The 18,494-nt window shown below is 38.4% G+C and overlaps 1 protein-coding gene across 1 annotated transcript in view; it reads left to right on the top strand.

The window, feature by feature from the left end:
- Window positions 1-18,494, top strand: part of dse (dermatan sulfate epimerase) — a 37,771-nt gene that overhangs the window by 5,568 nt on the left and 13,709 nt on the right. The window contains exons 2-3 of the mRNA XM_067416718.1: window positions 452-919; window positions 10,854-11,107. Coding sequence (XP_067272819.1) covers window positions 498-919; window positions 10,854-11,107 — 676 coding nt within the window. The 5' untranslated portion in view covers window positions 452-497. The remainder of the gene's footprint in view (window positions 1-451; window positions 920-10,853; window positions 11,108-18,494) is intronic.

The following is an 18,494-nucleotide window of genomic DNA, read 5'->3' as shown; positions in this document are numbered from 1 at the left end:
GGGTCAAACACAGGATTAGTATGGTGTTCCTAATAATCCTTTAGGTGAGTGTATATATAGGACCATGATAAGCAGTCATTTCTCAAGTCCTTCGTTTGAGCATTTCAACTAAACCAACATCATCGATTGAATAGTGTGAGATTTGACAGACTAATGAATGGCAGGAGTGTTCTGGAAAGCAGAATTTGCTCTGACTCTACTCAAACACTATTTCATTATCATACAGACATGTTGACCTTTAAAGTTTTTGAGTGCTGAATGTTGGGAGCTCTCAGGCATGCGGGGTTTCCTTGAGCCTGTTAGAAAAAACAACAACAGTGTAGTGAACTTTCAGCTCAGTTTCAAAAAAGTGCAGAGACCCAGAGAGATCAGCCTTACAGCTGGGTCTAATTACTGCAGGCATTCAGTGTAACGCAGGGAAAATAACGTCTCTCTCTTTCTGTCTCCTCAGCTGAGAGGGAGCAAAGGGATGTGGTCTCTCACTCTCTGATGCCAGAATGAGAACTTACACCCGTGGTGCACCAACAGTGTTCTTTATAAGTGCACTGTGGACTCTGGCATCCCCAGCTCTGGCTGAAGTGGACCCCAGTGGAGGCATCCCGTTCCTGGGAGGGAACTACGAGGGAACGCACCCCATGCTTTATTTCGGCCGGGCAGAAGTTGAGGAGTTGCAGAGGGCCGCAGTGGGGACGCACAAGGCCTTGGCCCGTCAGATCCGGGAGGCTGGAGAGGCTATATTAGAGCGACCAGAGGAATATCTGCCCCCTTGGAATCCTGCCGAGTTTAGTGCCCGCTGGAACGAAGTCTATGGGAACAACTTAGGCCTGCTTTCTATGTTTTGCCTTCTTTACCCACACCGGGCCGGTGCGCTGGATGTAGCCAAGGAATACATGGAGCGCATGGCTGCGCAACCCAACTGGTAAAATAATGTGTGTCTGAGCTTGTGTGTTTGGTGCAGAGGTGGACAAAGTACACAATTTCATTACTTGAGTAAAAGTAAAAGTACTGCTGGTCAAATATTACTTCGTTACAAGTGAAAATTGCAAAGACAGATTTTTACTGCAGTAAAAGTACAGAAGTATTTGTTTTCAAAAGTACTTAAGTATCAAAAGTAAATTTCCTTTTTTATGTCAATGCATTATTTTATTATAGTTGTATAAATGCACATTATGCCATCATGGTTTAAGCCCGTCAGTGACGCTCCATCTGACACACTAGCATACGACTAACTTTAACTCATTTAAATACTTGTAGAAAAGTTACAAAGCTCTTTATAAAGCTGCTGTCACTTTAAGGCCGAATGCACGGATCCAATACACTGATACACATCTGATATTCTCACACTGTTCACCTTCACTGAAGACAGAATCAACTTTGTTTGTGTGAATACATCCGTCTTCTTCCATTTAGCTCTAAACTATAAATCAGTGTTTAATAAATGCTGTGAAATCATTGAGCTTCACGAGACTCTACAAGAGTGATTCCTGAAAGGCTTTCTGCAAAAACCCAAACACCTTTTAAAGAAGAAAAAAATCATCCACTGTCTTTCAGAGCTGCGACAGAAACGACTTTCGACTTCGAGGACCTTGATAGAAATGTAGTGGAGGAAAAGTACGATATTTATCTTTCAGATGTAGTGAAGTTAAAGTCATAAGTTTCCAGAAAAAATAATACTCCAGTAAAGTACAGATACTCAAAAAGAGTACTTAAGTACAGGACTCAAGTAAATGAGCTGAGTTACTGTCCACCTCTGGTTTGGTGTGCTTTCTTAGAGGGTTAGATCACCCAAAACATTTAATTAATGTCTTTTCACATCCGTAAGACCTTCGTTCATCTTCGGAACACAAATGAAGATATTTTGAATATGCAAATTACACATTCAAGGCTAATAACGGTACACTGTGGGAAAAAAATCTGGTCCCATTTGAAATATTTCTAGTGACTACATTTTTTATTTGTCTGAATTGATTTTCTGTTAATTAAATTGCATCAATTCACAGAAATTCAATTTGGCTGACTGAAAAATGTAGATGTGATCAGTCAAATAATTAAAACATAATTTACCATGTTATTTACGAAAATATTGATATGCAACACGCGTTCATGAGATTTCATAGAAAATATCTTCATTTCTTCATAAACATTTACAGGTGATGAACTTGAGGTGGCATACACTAAAATTGAGGCGTTCACACCAAAATTAAAAATGTTTGCCTTAGCTCTGCAATTTAGCCCTCTAGCGAAGTCAAGTCACGTCAAGTTTATTTATGTAGCACTTAATACAATAGATTGCTTTAAAGCAAGTAGGACCGGTTACATCGGTGCACACCCACCTTACATGTCAATTGACGCTGGTTCGAATCCCGCTTGGAGCGATGCGAGTGTGACCAGTTACACCCGCAGGGAGCTTTCATATAAACTCCTCCAGTAACTGAGCTAAAACAATCACTAGATCTTTTTAGTAATGGCTGAGCAGTGATATGATCCTAAACAACAACTGATGGGTTTGCGCAGTATTAATTCACAATATTGTGAGCCTACCTTGGCATTTGCAACACAACCCAGGACAGTTTCACTTTGCTGAATGTTTCTGAATCTTACACTGTAAAAAAGTGTGTTGCAATTAGCTATTACAACTTAAAATTTAGTATTAGAATTTCTTTGGAAAACTCAAATATTCAAGTTATCAATTAAAAATGCACTTACTTTTTAAAGGGTTAGTTCACCCAAAAATGAAACCATGTCCATTAACTCCTCGCCCTAATGTCGCTCCACACCCGTAAGACCTCCGTTCATCTTCACACACAGTTTAAGATATTTTATATTTAGTCCGAGAGCGTATGCAAGTGTATGCACACTATACTGTCCATGTCCAGAAAGGGAATAAAAACATCATCACAGTAGTCCATATGAGACATCAGTGGGTTAATTAGAGTCTCTTGAAGCATCCAAAATACATTTGGGTCCAAAAATAACAAAAACTACGACTTTATTCAGCATTGGCTTCTCTTCCGCATTTGTGTTCAATCCTCAAATAAAGATTCAAACTGTTATGAATCAGTGAATCGATCAATGATTCAGATCGCCAATGTCTCGTGATTTCAGCAGATTGACACGCGATCCGAATCATGAATCGATTCACTGATTCATAACCGTTTGAATCTTTATTTGAGGATTGAACACAAACGCGGAAGAGAAGCCAATGCTGAATAAAGTCGTAGTTTTTGTTATTTTTGGACCCAAATGTATTTTGGATGCTTCAAGAGACTCTAATTAACCCACTGATGTCTCATATGGACTACTGTGATGATGTTTTTATTCCCTTTCTGGACATGGACAGTATAGTGTGCATACACTTGCATACGCTCTCAGACTAAATATAAAATATCTTAAACTGTGTGTGAAGATGAACGGAGGTCTTACGGGTGTGGAGCGACATTAGGGAGAGGAGTTAATGACAGACATTTCATTTTTGGGTGAACTAACCCTTTAAGTTGAAACTATTTTTAAAAGTGCAAAAGCCACAAAACACCAATTTTGTTTTTAATAATTATTATCATCATTATCATCATCATCATCATCATCATCATCATCATAATTTAATATTATTATTTTTATTAATAATCAAAAAAAAAATACATATTGAATTTCTTAAGGTTAACTTAAAGGTGTGGTTAATTATGATTTGACTAGATTAACTTTAGTGAGTGTGTAGTGTCACTGTTTGAGCAGAAACAACATCTGCAAAGTTACGACGCCCAAAGCTCAAAGCAAAGGCATAATTTACTTTTACAGAAATCTCTTTTTAAGAACTACAACAACAAAAAAATCAGCCATTGGGACTAAAACCAGTTAGTGACATCACTAAACCTACAATTGACTAACATAAAAGGCTGAACAGATTCTGACATTTTGTGTGTGTGTGTGTGTGTGTGTGTGTGTGTGTGTGAGAGAGGTAATCGGAGCTGCTAACACAAGCTCTTGAAGCTCCGCCCTCTTCCTGAAAGGAGGTGGGGAGCAGCAGTTCATTTGCATTTAAAGGGACACATCTGTGGGGTATTTTGAGCTAAAACTTCACGTACACCGTCTGGGTACATCAGAAACTTCAAAGGGGCATTAAAGGATAGGACCCCTTTCAGACAATAGATTCATACTCATGTTCTTAGAAAACCAGGTGCATACACTGTAAAAAATTATTTTGTAAAAAAGTTACCTGGTTGCCTTAATTTTTAATTGAAATTAAAATTTTGAGTTAATACAATGAATTTTTTTTTTGAGATTCGACAACCTTTATTAAAATATTATTAAAAGATTTTGTGAGCATATTGGGTAATTGTGTGTTTTATTTGTGATGACGCAGCCAAATAGTGCTATTTTCATGATTTATCACCTTTTTTATGTGGTTCAGATACAATAATATTTTGAGTTTTTATTTATTAAACAAATTTCCTTCATTGTATGAACTCAAATGTTTAATTTCAATAAACTCAACATTTTAAGGCAACCAGATTACTTACTTTTTTAACTTAAACCAACAAAAACCAACACAATTTTTTTTACAGTGTATAAGTAAAAGGTTATTATCTTCATTTTCATGTTGATGAATCCAGATGATTCTGAACGAGAGAGTGTATGTCTGTGGTAATGAACTAAAAAAAAATACACACCAAACTCTCTGGATCTCTATTTGCTGAAGATATTATCTCTAAAGATTTGCTGCAAAACCTCTCCTGAGCCATTGCTTTCTGCAAATGCATCCTAGCCTTTAGATTGACACATTTGGCAGATGCTTGCCATTTACATTGCATTCAAGGCACACATTTTACCTTATGCTACATTAAGATGCACTCTCACCTAAAAGCATGTGTTTGCAAGATCTTCAAGTAAAGCCAAGTGTGCAATTCTTAAAACCAGATGAAGCACAATAAACACCCTTTATATTGGCCTAGATTTGATTGGATGCATTTTTGTTCAGAAACTATCCCAGATCCAAATATAGCACAAATCATGTTGTAGTACGGTCACTTAGGCTAACACTTTCTAATATATAAGCATAAAGCATTATTATTACATGTCAGGTTTAACACATTTCACATTTCTAAGGCCACAAGGACTCTCTTTTCCGAGTTTACTGGTAGAAAAAGCTCATTTCCTGATGTATCAGGACTGCTGATTGCGCACAGGTTTGGACTGAGTTCACTGTACCTTTAAAACTCTTTCTTGATCATTTTGATAATACTTGCTTCAACCATATTCCTTCCTGTGCAATGTCTCCAAAATGTTGACTCAGCCAAACCTGTCTCTGACGCTTCTACCACAAAAGCCTCAAACGCAGTGAGTGACAGTGAGACCTGCCTCTGTCTGATGTGTCTAAACTTGTCTCTGATGCTTCTTATACGAGTATACCTCGCCTCTGATAACGCTTGCTCTGTCACTGCTTTATTACGCTCAGTCTGTCTCCATACGATGGCCAAAAATAACTGCAGATTTGGACATGAACTGGAAAAAAATCATAAATAGGACTGTTCTATGGTTTGAAGTCAAACAAATTAAAATGCAGGTTTTCAGCGCTTTATGTGAAGAGTTTTTAGTTTTTGAAGCTCTTGTCATAATCCTCTGAACGGTTATGTAGCCCATCAAAAAGCTTAATTATTTCTGTCTCCACAATATCTAGTTTCAGTGTATTGGATAAAAATAACCTGATGGATTCGACTATGAATCACATTGACCCAGATTCCACTTTCATCCCCACACCGTCCTTCTCATTCGGAAAGTGTGTGCAAAACAAGAATTGCAAAAATGGCTCTAACTAGGTTAGGACACATCTCCAGCTGTCTTAGATAATTTAGCTAAGACAGAGTCTTAATATCTGTGAATAATAATTATGGATGACACTTATGATGAATTATGAGTAAGCCTCAGTCCTTGGCATGTCTTCAGTCACAGAAAGTTATTGAATCAGTAATTTCTCCGATTTGTGCCAAAACATAACCGTCTTTGTCTATAACGGGGACTGGTTTACTCTTGGCTACTGAAGCATTATGTTCCTTCGTTCAGGGAACTAGGGTTAAATGCACAACCCAATTATGCAACCTGTCCTCCAAAAAAATACGACAGGTCGTTTTTCTAGCACCTTATAACGACCTATATTAACGTTTTAAAGTCATGCGCTCGTTCTAAAAATAAAGACCGTGTCGTGTTACGTGACGTCATGAAATGACTGTCGTTACCAATCTAAATGCATGTTCGTTTAATGCAGTGTGTGAATTTTTTTTACCACCATTTGTCATATTTCCATTTAGAATTATATTCATTGTCATATTCCCCATCCCTAAACCTACCCATTGATTTATAGATCATACACACTTCATGAGCACATTATGAACTCACGATGGCATGATCACATGTTGGTGTTGTGTAGTGCAATGCTTTACCAGCTGAGCTATGCAAAAGCTGAAATATTACGCAGATAAAAGGGGAAAATGCTTTAAAATGAAAGTGTCCTGATGTCAATAGGAGCACAACTTTAGAGAACGCTCCTGTGCGTCGTATTTAATTCATTAAAATATTGTCGATAGGGGCGCAACTTTAGAAAACGCTTCAATGGGTCGTATTTCAAGGACGTGACAAACGACCTATCTAGGCGTATTGGTTGGAGGACATGTTGACATTATGATATTTTAAAGGCTGTTAATTGTGTTTTGACGTCTCCTACAACAGGTTTACATGCATCAAAGGTCAAAAAACACTTTCATTTTCTCATAATATACATTGCACATCACCACATTGTTCATCGGTTCTCAAACCACTCGACGGATGAATCAGTCTCTCTAAATCCCGCCTTTCTGTGAACTACTCTGCTCTGATTGGTCAGATGGCCCAGTCTGCTGTTGTGATTGGTCCACTCTGCTCTGCACTGCAAAAAATGCTTTTCTTACTTTTCTTTTTTCTAGTCCAAACATCTCAAAATTCTTAAAACAAGAAGTATTTACTAGATAAGCAAAAGTAATTGTCTTGTTTTGGGGGAAAAAATACTCAAAATGAAGAGAGTTTTTGCTTAAAATAAGATAAATAATCTGCAAAATGGGGTGAGAAAAAAAACCTTAATTCAAACAAAAAACAATATTTTTTTTCTCACCCCATTTGGCAGATTATTTATCTTATTCGTAAAAATCGCCGGCCGAGTTACCTAACGTTACAGCTTTTGACAAACGCAAGGTCGTGTGTTGATGTAATAGCTGTCCGAATCCACATCTCTGAGTTTTCTAAAATATATCACTTCAAAATTCATTTTTTATAATCATTTTTGACTGCAGGGCACCGTACGGTTGGGCTTTGCTGTTATTTGGATGCATTTTTAGACTTTTAGGTATTTCTTTAAAATGCTGGCAAGTATTTACAAGAGCAATATATTTCATCACCGCTCAAACAAATTAAAATAAAAGCACATAAACATTTGAATTGGTCCGTTATTTATAGCAGCATTTATTATCATACCAAGCATATGACATTTTATTTACAGCATACAATGATGTTACGGACCACGTGAGCGGCACGTTCCCAATCACAGAACTCTCCTGTCCACCGTGGCGTGAATAAATCACACTCCGAATGCACGAGTTTTAGGTTTTATCCTATGGTTTTATTACTGAGGTGGCCCGCACATTTATGTTCAGGGTTGCCAGGTTTTCACAACAAAACCTGAACAATAGCAACTCAAAACTAGCCCAAAACAATTTTTAGTCAGAATATGAGTCTGAAACATCTCAATTGGGCTGTGATTATGGGGCGTGTTTCAACCGAACCAAGAAAGACCTCAATTGGACAGACCTACAACCAATCAGAGCAGCGGAGCGACGCATAACGTTAGTTGTCAAATGTCAACAGAGTTCAACTGCGCTGTGTTGCCAAGTCCGCATTTTTTCCTGCTGGTTGTTTTCTATGTCCGCGGGTTGAAGCGACTATTATGTGATATATAGACCCATGAGTGCGAATTTTAGCAGACAACCTTGCCAAAATAACACATTTTACCGCCCAAACGCCATTTTTTTTCCCGGAGCCAGACCGAACCGCCCGACCTAAACAATTTGTGGGAGGGGCTAAGTTCGGCTGGCATCCAGGCTACAAAAAATGCCTTCCGGAGGGTAAAATATATGTTCTTTGCCAGGGTTCCCTCCTAAAAAGAGTATTTCCGGCGCTAAATATAACATAATTGTAGTCAGTTCAACCTGCGGACATGAAAAACAGCCCGTGGCAACTGTGTTAAAGTAGCCCAATTAAAGGAAAACCGCAGACCTGGCAACACTGTTTATGTTGTCGGATTTGTGAGAAACAGGTGAAGGGCGCATGACATACGTCACAACCTAACAATAGCGATTGGTTATGGCAGATCCAATAGTTTTAAACTTCAACAGAGAACCCGCCTTCGCGGAAGTAAACGCTTGTCAATGGAGAGTGGCCAGACTATGTACGAATGAAATGTAGGAGAGTCTGGTAAGACCAGGCTAATATTACACACTGCATGAAAGGGAATATTGGAGAAAAAAACATAATAGTGCCGCTTTAAGTTCTTTGTTGCTTGAATATTTAGATTATATTTTGTTTTACAGAAAGTGGGTCTTGTGTGCATGCATATGTGTTTGTGAGTCCAAATATTTGGTAACACTTTAGTATGGGGAACACATTTCCACTATTAACTACGACTTTTGCCTCAATAAACTCCTAATTTACTGCTTATTAATAGTTAGTAAGGTAGTTTTTGTAGCGTTTAAGTTTAGGTATTGGGTCGGATTAAGGGATGTAGAATAAGCTCATGCAGAATAAGGCATTAATATGAGCTTTATAAGTGCTCATAAACAGACAATATCCTAGTAATATGCATGATCATAAGCAACTAGTTCATAGTTAATAACTGAACCCTAAAATAAAGTGTTACCAAATATTCAGAGTGCAAGTATTTCTTCACCCACTCCAGTGCTGGAGTTTCTGTTTAGGTTGCTGTGGATGGTTGGTTGGGGTTAACAGCTGTGGTTTTGCTCTCTCATTTACTCTGCCGCCAGCATGTAGTGGCCAACCAGGACCAGTCTAACACAAACCTCCAGCTTCTGGAACTCATAACAGTGCCGGTATTATTACGCACACTCCAGACTGTAGGTAAAGCTGTGTCTGATTCAGATCTACAGCGTCCAATACTCTTTGTCCAAGCACACATTCATACCAAAATAACTTACAAATAGTTCTCAAACCATACACACGAAACTTGCATATAGTTTGAAACTATACATTTGTTTGCCGTTTCTCTCCTAGTAATGCTGTTCAGTGAATAGCAACAGCTCACTTATCTCCTAAATGCTCAGTTGAGTTAAGAAACGCACCGTAGTGTGAACATTCATTAATATGGACATTGTTTATTTACTGTGTGTATTAATATAAATCAGCTTTTGGTTAGTGTGGGGAACACATATTCACTATTAACTATGATTATCTGTTTTTGCCTCAATAAACTCCTAATTTGCTGCTTATTAATAGTTAGTAAGGTAGTTTTTGTAGCGTTTAGGTATTGGGTCGGATTAAGGGATGTAGAATAATATGAGCTTTATTAGTGCTAATAAAAGTACTAATTAAGCCAATATCCTTGTAATATGCATGCTAACGAGCAACAAGTTAATAATGTGAATTTAACCCTAAAATAGTATTACCAAATCATTAGTGCCTACGCTGTAAAATCCAACAGTTGTTCTAACTTTACTTAATGTCTTAACTTAATTGTAAAATCTAGTAATCTGAGTAACCTTGTTTACTCAGAAAATGAAAGTTAAGATTAATGGATTGGTTCTGACTTCTGCAGATATTTTTTCTCTGTTTGCCTTCACTCATTTCCCAAAGTCATCTTGAATGTTGAATTGTCAACACAACTGAAGAATTTGAGAGGACATCACATAAGCTGACTTCCTAAATTGATATTGATTTTCCTAAAATGTTTTAGTTTGAAGTCACCATTATGGTGATCAGTGTTTCCTTTGGTTGGGCTCTTGGAAATGTAATATTATAATTATATTCCTATTGATGCGGCGATGCAACAATAAACCACAAATATATGATCTCAAAAGGAAGGGAATATAAATTTAAATACTCAATTTTTTAGTCTCTAGAGCTCTTGTGTAAGTGAAATAATTAACTAAGCATTTGCCAGGATTCATATTTCCCTTGTTTTTTTAAGGCAATGGGTTTGTATGCTTTTAAAGTAGATTTTACAGTGTATTGAAATGTATTGCAATGGTATCAAAGACATTACAGCGATATTTCATGTCTATTGTATAATGCACAATATATATTTAATATATTATTACATCTAAATACTTAATTATCTCAGCACTTTGCTCTATTCTTATTCAATTAGTTGTGTATTTTCTTTTTAATTTCATATTTTATTTTGTCCACTCTACATGGAAACAATCATTATGGGTTAGAAATAAATGGGAAAAGAGTTGGGCTGTCACTTTAATGTGTTACAATTCATTTTTAATCATACCTCCAACTAACTCCTCCGACAGAACAGATGGAGGAAATACCACATAATAATACTACAATTCAGATTTTTTTTAGCTAATTTGATTGTCTGTTAGTCAATCTACAGTATTTTTTCTTGACAGAAACTTAAATTCAGTTAATAGTCAGTCAGAGAGTTTATAGATAGCCGGAAATGACAGAATTTCTGATCAAAATCAGAATTTGAGCATCTTTCCTCTCTAAACAAAACATTTTTTCTGGTTTAGCAAATACTGTTTTTCTGGTTGTTTGGAGATGTTGTGAGAGTGTGTTTTGAAGTCTTAAGTTTGGCTGTTTTGTTTCAGGATGGTGAAAGACGCTCCGTGGGATGAGGTCCCAATAGCTCACTCTCTGGTTGGCTTCGCTACGGCATATGACTTCCTATACGAGTACCTTAACAAAGCTGAGCAGGAGCGATTCCTGCAGGTGATCGGGAACGCTTCACGCTACATGTACGAGAAATCTTACCACCGCGGCTGGGGATTTCAGTACCTCCACAACCACCAACCCACCAATTGTGTTGCTCTGTTGACTGGCAGTCTTGTGGTCATGAACCAAGGTGAGTCTAACCCTGCGTCCCAATTCGCATACTATCCATAAATAGTATTCGAAAATAGAATCAGTACGTCCCTAATCATAGTATGTTGAAAAGAGTATACCAAAGATACCCGGATGGTTTACTATTTCCGGTCAGAATTCGAAGTGCGGATCGACACACACTCTAACGGCTGATATTACCCACAACCCATTGCGAGTTGGACGAGGATTCGATTAGAACTACAAATGCGGATAATAAGTGTTAAAAAACTACAAACATGACGGATGTGCGAGTCCGACGGTTAAGTAGAGAAGTTTAGATAAAGGGGTTTGAGTGATCAATTATCAGTATTTAACCTGACTAAAATATATTTATTCAGTGTTGTCCACATTATATTTCACCTGCAGCAGCATTGAGGACTTTAGTAATGACACGTTTGGCCATTAACTTTTAAATGCATCATTATATTTAAACTGTAAACACACAAGGAGAGTCTCTGCATTAAAGACACACACATGGCAGATCAACGAGCAAGAGTGTGTGTCTGTGTGTGTGTCTGTGTGTGTGTGTGTGCGTGTGCGTGTGCGTGTGCGTGTGCGTGTGCGTGTGCGCGTGTGTGTGTGTGTGTGTGTGGCTAAATTAAACAGAATGTGGAGGATTTGAACTGTGTGATGATTGACAGGTCAGTTTAAACGGTTATGGGATGCTCGTAACTAAGCGACAGAGTCCGTTAAAGATGACGAAGTAGTCCCAAAAGCTTGCATACTCTTCTACTACACACTCATAAGTATATACTTTACAAAAAGAGTACATATTTTTAGGACGTAGTATAAGTAGGCGAATTGGGACGCAGCATAACATTTCTTTAGTGTTGTGTGTGAACTTGTGAAACGTACACAAGGAAAGCAAAACTATCTGTAAAGTACATATGTAGTTGACTCCACCCACAGGAATTCAGTCGGTGAATAATCATAACCAAAAGTTCACAGCAGCTCAAGTCAAAATGATGTTCTGCAATAACTGACAACAAACATCCTGTTGATATAACTTTTATTGAACCCAGAAAAATCTTGTAAAAGCTCTTCTCAAATTAAAATGTTTTATTTTTAATACCAAATGAGCATGAAATTCTGTGCTCTCAATCTGTGGACAGTCTGTTATTCCCAAGTAACATATGGTTTTTGGAGAAGGTTCGCTCTTCTGCCACACACACATTTTGAAGAAGAAAGGGTCTGCCCCCTCGCTCAGCATTCCTGCCTGGAATTTAAGGCTGTTCGGGGTCATTCTGCAGAGCTGAACTTAAGCTGTGGTAATTATTTCTCCAGCGGAGCAGTTCGCCACATGACTGCAGTATCTCAGAACTGATATTTTCCCCTCACTCTCTTGCTCTTTTGTGATTCTCTCTGTCTTTATTCCTCCCCTGCAGCTATTCATAACATAATCTGTAGTTTTTGGCCCTGAAAGTATGTCTTGCCCGTTCTTTTGCCTTTTTGATACAGCTTCTCTCATATCTGTCCAAATATCTGTTGTTGTTTTTTTGCCTTGCTCTTCCCAGCATTCCCAGCCCAAGCTGCTGTTTCATAGCAGAAGATTGTGGATAAAATAACATAATTGATACAGAATAAATTATGTAGGTTTGTGGGTTCTTTTAAAGGGTTAGTTCACCCAAAAATGAAGATTATTTCATCTTTTACTCGCCCTCATGTCTTTCCAAACCCATTAGACTTTGTAAAAGGTATGAATAACTTTTACCAATTTGTACCTTTTACGCATCAAAGACAAAGGGCTCTGCCATACACCCGGCGGAGTGTTTTCTGCTAGTTTCAGTCTGACGCATTTCTCAAGTTCACGTCCAGCTCCTTTCTGTGTGTGTGTGTGTGTGTGTGTGTTCCCCCATTGGGCGTCTGGTCTGAAAAACAGGTGTGTTCAGGAGCATTGTTGGAGCGTTGCTATTGTGAGGAACTGAAAACCACTGACCATTGACCAACACACACCTGCTCTAAAGTCAATAGTGCAGTATTTCTGTGTTATTTAAAGGGTGTGTTTGTAATATGAGCCTATAGGGGGTGCGCAACAAAACCGTTTAACAAAACAGACTCGGGCCGAGTGCAATATCAAACTTGAAGCCAATCAGCAGGTATGGGGCGTGTCTAATAATGACGGTGAGAAGAGCGCTCAGAGCACCTCATTATTCAACACACAGGACGGACATTAGCTGAGAACTAATATATGCTGCTTTTGCTTGAATATGCTCGTGTGTCATGTTCGCTTGTTTGTCCATTTGCGATCGTATTGTGTCTCACTTCAGCGATGATAAAGACCCGTTCATTTCCACACCGTATGAGCATCTAAATCCCCTCGCTGTCTGTTTTAAGATTATCTCACAAAATGTGTCTGAAAAGTAAGATACTATACTCCTAATAATAATGTTTGTTTCCTTTTTTCATGATCTATATAACCCTTATCCGGTCTTAATTGTAATATGTCGTCAGCTGGACTGTCGGCTCGTGTTCTATCGAGTTGATCATGGGAACGGTTTGTGTTTTGTGATCGCTATAACTCTAATCTGGTCATAATTGTAATATGTCGTTAGTTGGACTGTCAGCTCGTGTTCTATCGAGTTCATGAGAACGGTTTGTGTTTTTGTGATGGATATTCACTTTTTCATTGAATATTTGAACTGGATTAGTAACGCAGATTCTGCCGTAGTCTCCGCCTGGGTTACGTATGTGTGGGGCGGAGCTATCAAATCAGGGGTGAGACCCTTTTGGGGGGAGGGGCGTGTTTGTTTTGGTGATTTGAAATAACAACAACGGTTACCAGAAAGCACTTTCCCCACCCATAATATTATTTGCCATTTAAACTTTACTTGACACTTTTTGATGACTGTCTGGTTTTGCAGTTTCACACTTTAGATCATTAGAAAATGGCACATCTGATCTTCAGTCAAGCGAAAACATCCCACATCACACTTCACTTCATCTGTAGCTATTAATATAAAATACAAGGCTATGATTTTGGCTATGAGGGCTACCACTTGAACACCAGTCTCCTACCTCACCACACTCCTAAGCATCTGGTGGTTCCATCACAACAAGCTATAAGTCTCTTTCCAGAACGCTCTCTCATTTCTACTGCGCTGGAACCAGCTTCCAACCTTCACCTGATCTACTGAGACCATTACAGCTTTCAAGAAGACGCCTTTGAGATTACTTTCGACTTTTGAGAATGAGATTACTTGGCTGCTGTGATTGGCTGCTGTGAGACTTCAGTGTAAACGCCCACTGCTGTGATTGGCTGCTGTGAGACTTCAGTGTAAACGCCCACTGCTGTGATTGGCCGCTGTGAGACTTCAGTGTAAACGCCTACTGCTGTGATTGGCCGCTGTGAGACTTCAGTGTAAACGCCCACTGCTGTGATTGGCCGCTGTGAGACTTCAGTGTAAACGCCTACTGCTGTGATTGGCCGCTGTGAGACTTCAGTGTAAATGCCCACTGCTGTGATTGGCTGCTGTGAGACTTCAGTGTAAACGCCCACTGCTGTGATTGGCTGACATCGTTGCGTATGAAATAAGTATTACACGTGGAACCCTCTTGAAAAATTTTACTAAATTTTTATAATTACAGCTGTCAAAATGTGTGCCGTTGCTGACGGATACATATGGTAAAGTTCTGTTTGCAAAGCCTGTGCCAAAATTTCCCAAAAGATTTTCCCAAAGAATCCACAGTGAAATGTAGCGAATACACATTAATAACGCTCATCTGAGACACTCACACTGATGAAGATAAATCAGCTCATTCCTAGCATTAGGATCCTTTGGAAGGGAATGTTATCTGTTGTCGCTCGTCTCTCCTCGTCATCTCACTAACACTCCAGTGGGCGGAGCCAGAGCTGTGAAGATGATGAAGTGGGCAGGGCTAGAGCTGTGAAGATGAAGTGGGCGGGGCTAGAGCTGTGAAGATGAAGTGGGCGGGACTATAGCTGTGAAGATGAAGTGGGTGGGACTATAGCTGTGAAGATGAAGTGGGCAGGGCTAGAGCTGTGAAGATGAAGTGGGCGGAGCCAGAGCTGTGAAGATGATGAAGTGGGCAGGGCTAGAGCTGTGAAGATGAAGTGGGCGGGGCCAGAGTTGTGATGATGAAGTGGGCAGGGCTAGAGCTGTGAAGATGAAGTGGGCGGAGCCAGAGCTGTGAAGATGATGAAGTGGGCAGGGCTAGAGCTGTGAAGATGAAGTGGGCGGGGCCAGAGTTGTGATTAGGAAGTGGGCGGGACTATAGCTGTGAAGATGAATTGGGCAGGGCTAGAGCTGTGAAGATGAAGTGGGCGGAGCCAGAGCTGTGAAGATGATGAAGTGGGCAGGGCTAGAGCTGTGAAGATGAAGTGGGCGGGGCCACAGTTGTGATGATGAAGTGGGCAGGGCTAGAGCTGTGAAGATGAAGTGGGCGGAGCCAGAGCTGTGAAGATGATGAAGTGGGCAGGGCTAGAGCTGTGAAGATGAAGTGGGCGGGGCCAGAGTTGTGATTAGGAAGTGGGCGGGACTATAGCTGTGAAGATGAATTGGGCAGGGCTAGAGTTGTGATTATGAAGTGGGCGGGACTATAGCTGTGAAGATGATGAAGTGGGCAGGGAAAAATTTCTTTTTCATAAGGGTAGGTAGTAATTTTGTCTTGTTTCCAGTCTAAATATAACAATTCTTAAATCAAAATGCATTTACTAGTAAAACGACATAAGATATTTTTTCTAGTTTTGTTGAAAATAAAATCTAAATGAAGTGAGTTTTTGCTTAAAACAGGCAAAATGATCTGCCAATGGGGTGAGAAAAATAATCTTATTTCTGATTGAAATCTTGTTTCTTGTTTCCGTCCCAAACAGAAATAAGATCCCTTCTCACCCCATTGGCAGATCATTTTGCCTGTTTTAAGCAAAAACTCACTTCATTTAGATATTTTTCCCCAGCAAGAAAATTATGTAATTGTACTGATCTAGTAAATGCATCTTGATTTAAGAATATTCAGATATTTGGACTGGAAACAAGAAAAAAATACTGAATAAGAAGAGCATTTTTTGCAGTGTAGTTTTGTGGAGAGCCTGATAAAACTGGTTACAGGACTCTGAAAAGATGGCTTATTACAGAAATAGTTTGTGCTCTATTTCTAACAGCTGTAAATATCTGTGTACTCTGGTTGTATATTGCATACTTTGTCAAATGTGCACATACAGCATAAACAGCAGGAGTAGTGGCGGTATGACTCTCCAAACACACCCATCCTTCATTGAGCTAAAACTGGAACATTAGAGCATGTCCTTCATAGACTGTTAGTCCTTCATGGTAAAGTCTGTCAATTTATAAAATGTTAAAAGCACCTAAAGAAATGAAGGGCGTTTTGTACTGTTAGTGTTCGCTTCATACGGCGCAGTCAGATTAGATAACTCCAGTTTATGTGAACTGCAAAAAATGCTCTTCTTACTCAGTACTCTTGTCTTGTTTCTAGTCTAAATATCTAACAATTCTTAAATTAAGATGCATTTACTAGATCAGTAAAACTACATAAGATATTTTTTCTAGTTTTGTTGAAAATAAAATCTAAATGAAGTGAGTTTTTGCTTAAAACAGGCAAAATGATCTGCTAATGGGGTGAGAAAAATAATCTTATTTCTGATTGAAATCTTGTTTCTTGTTTCCGTCCCAAACAGAAATAAGATTATTTTTCTCACCTCATTGGCAGATCATTTTGCCTGTTTTAAGCAAAAACTCACTTCATTTAGATATTTTCCCCAGAAAACAAGAAACAATATCTTATGTCATTTTGCTTATTTAGTAAATGCATCTTGATTTAAGAATATTTCGATATTTGGACTGGAAACAAGACAAAAATACTGAATAAGAAGAGCAGTTTTTGCAGTGTAGTTTTGTGGAGAGCCTGATAAAACTGGTTACAGGACTCTGAAAAGATGGCTTATTACAGAAATAGTTTGTGCTCTATTTCTAACAGCTGTAAATATCTGTGTACTCTGGTTGTATATTGCATACTTTGTCAAATGTGCACATACAGCATAAACAGCAGGAGTAGTGGCGGTATGACTCTCCAAACACACCCATCCTTCATTGAGCTAAAACTGGAACATTAGAGCATGTCCTTCATAGACTGTTAGTCCTTCATGGTAAAGTCTGTCAATTTATAAAATGTTAAAAGCACCTAAAGAAATGAAGGGTGTTTTGTACTGTTAGTGTTCGCTTCATACGGCGCAGTCAGATTAGATAACTCCAGTTTATGTGAACTGCAAAAAATGCTCTTCTTACTCAGTCATTTTGTCTTGTTTCTAGTCTAAATATCTAACAATTCTTAAATTAAGATGCATTTACTAGATTAGTAAAATGCCATAAGATATTTTTTCTTGTTTTGTTGAAAATAAAATCTAAATGAAGAGAGTTTTTGCTTAAAACAGGCAAAATGATCTGCCAATGGGGTGAGGAAAATAATCTTATTTCTGATTGAAATCTTGTTTCTTGTTTCCGTCCCAAACAGAAATAAGATTATTTTTCTCACTCCCATTGGCAGATCATTTTGCCTGTTTTAAGCAAAAACTCACTTCATTTTGATATTTTCCCCAGAAAACAAGAAACAATATCTTATGTAATTTTGCTTATTTAGTAAATGCATCTTGATTTAAGAATATTTCGATATTTGGACTGGAAACAAGACAAAAATACTGAATAAGAAGAGCAGTTTTTGCAGTGTGAGTAGGGTAATATCATGTGTAAGTGTTGTTGTCCGCTGTTTGATTGTGCATCTGTGTGTAAGAATAACTGAGATAGCTTGTGGGTGGACCTCGTGTGTTCCAGGAAACCTGTGGTGTGGCAGTATTGCTCAATAAGCTGATGAGTTGTGGTCTAAATATTTATGTGGTTCTTCTCACACTCACCCAGGCATGCAGGCTGAGGAGCCGGGGGTATATTTGAAACATTTTAGCCTTGTGTGTGAAAAGTGCGGAGAGTTAAGATCAAATTAGCAGAGGAAGGTTTGCCTTCTGCTTCTCAAGAGTTATAAACTGTACAATCCATCATTTTATGGTGATGTGTGATCTCTCTATGATGAAAAGAACTGCTTTTTTTTTTCATGCACATAAGAAAACAATATTATTGCAGAAAGCGGTTTTCTGTAGACATGAACGCTATTTTCCTTTACGCCATTAAAGGAATTTCATTTTGTTTTGACTGATGTTGTTGTCGTTGATGTTATACGGATAAACAAATATATTATTGACATTTCTGGGTCTGTTTTACAGTTCATTGCTAATTAAATGCTACAGTTTAAGGTCAAGAAAAATACTGGCGTCTTTATAACGTTCCATGGCAACATGTCAAAAGTAACTATATATTTGAGCTTTAAAAGGAAAATCACTGTTA

Source organism: Pseudorasbora parva, chromosome 15 (assembly GCF_024679245.1).
Source record: "Pseudorasbora parva isolate DD20220531a chromosome 15, ASM2467924v1, whole genome shotgun sequence".
NCBI lineage: Eukaryota > Metazoa > Chordata > Actinopteri > Cypriniformes > Gobionidae > Pseudorasbora > Pseudorasbora parva.
The sequence above is the reverse complement of the archived record's forward strand: the minus strand, read 5'-3'. Positions and strand labels throughout refer to the sequence as shown.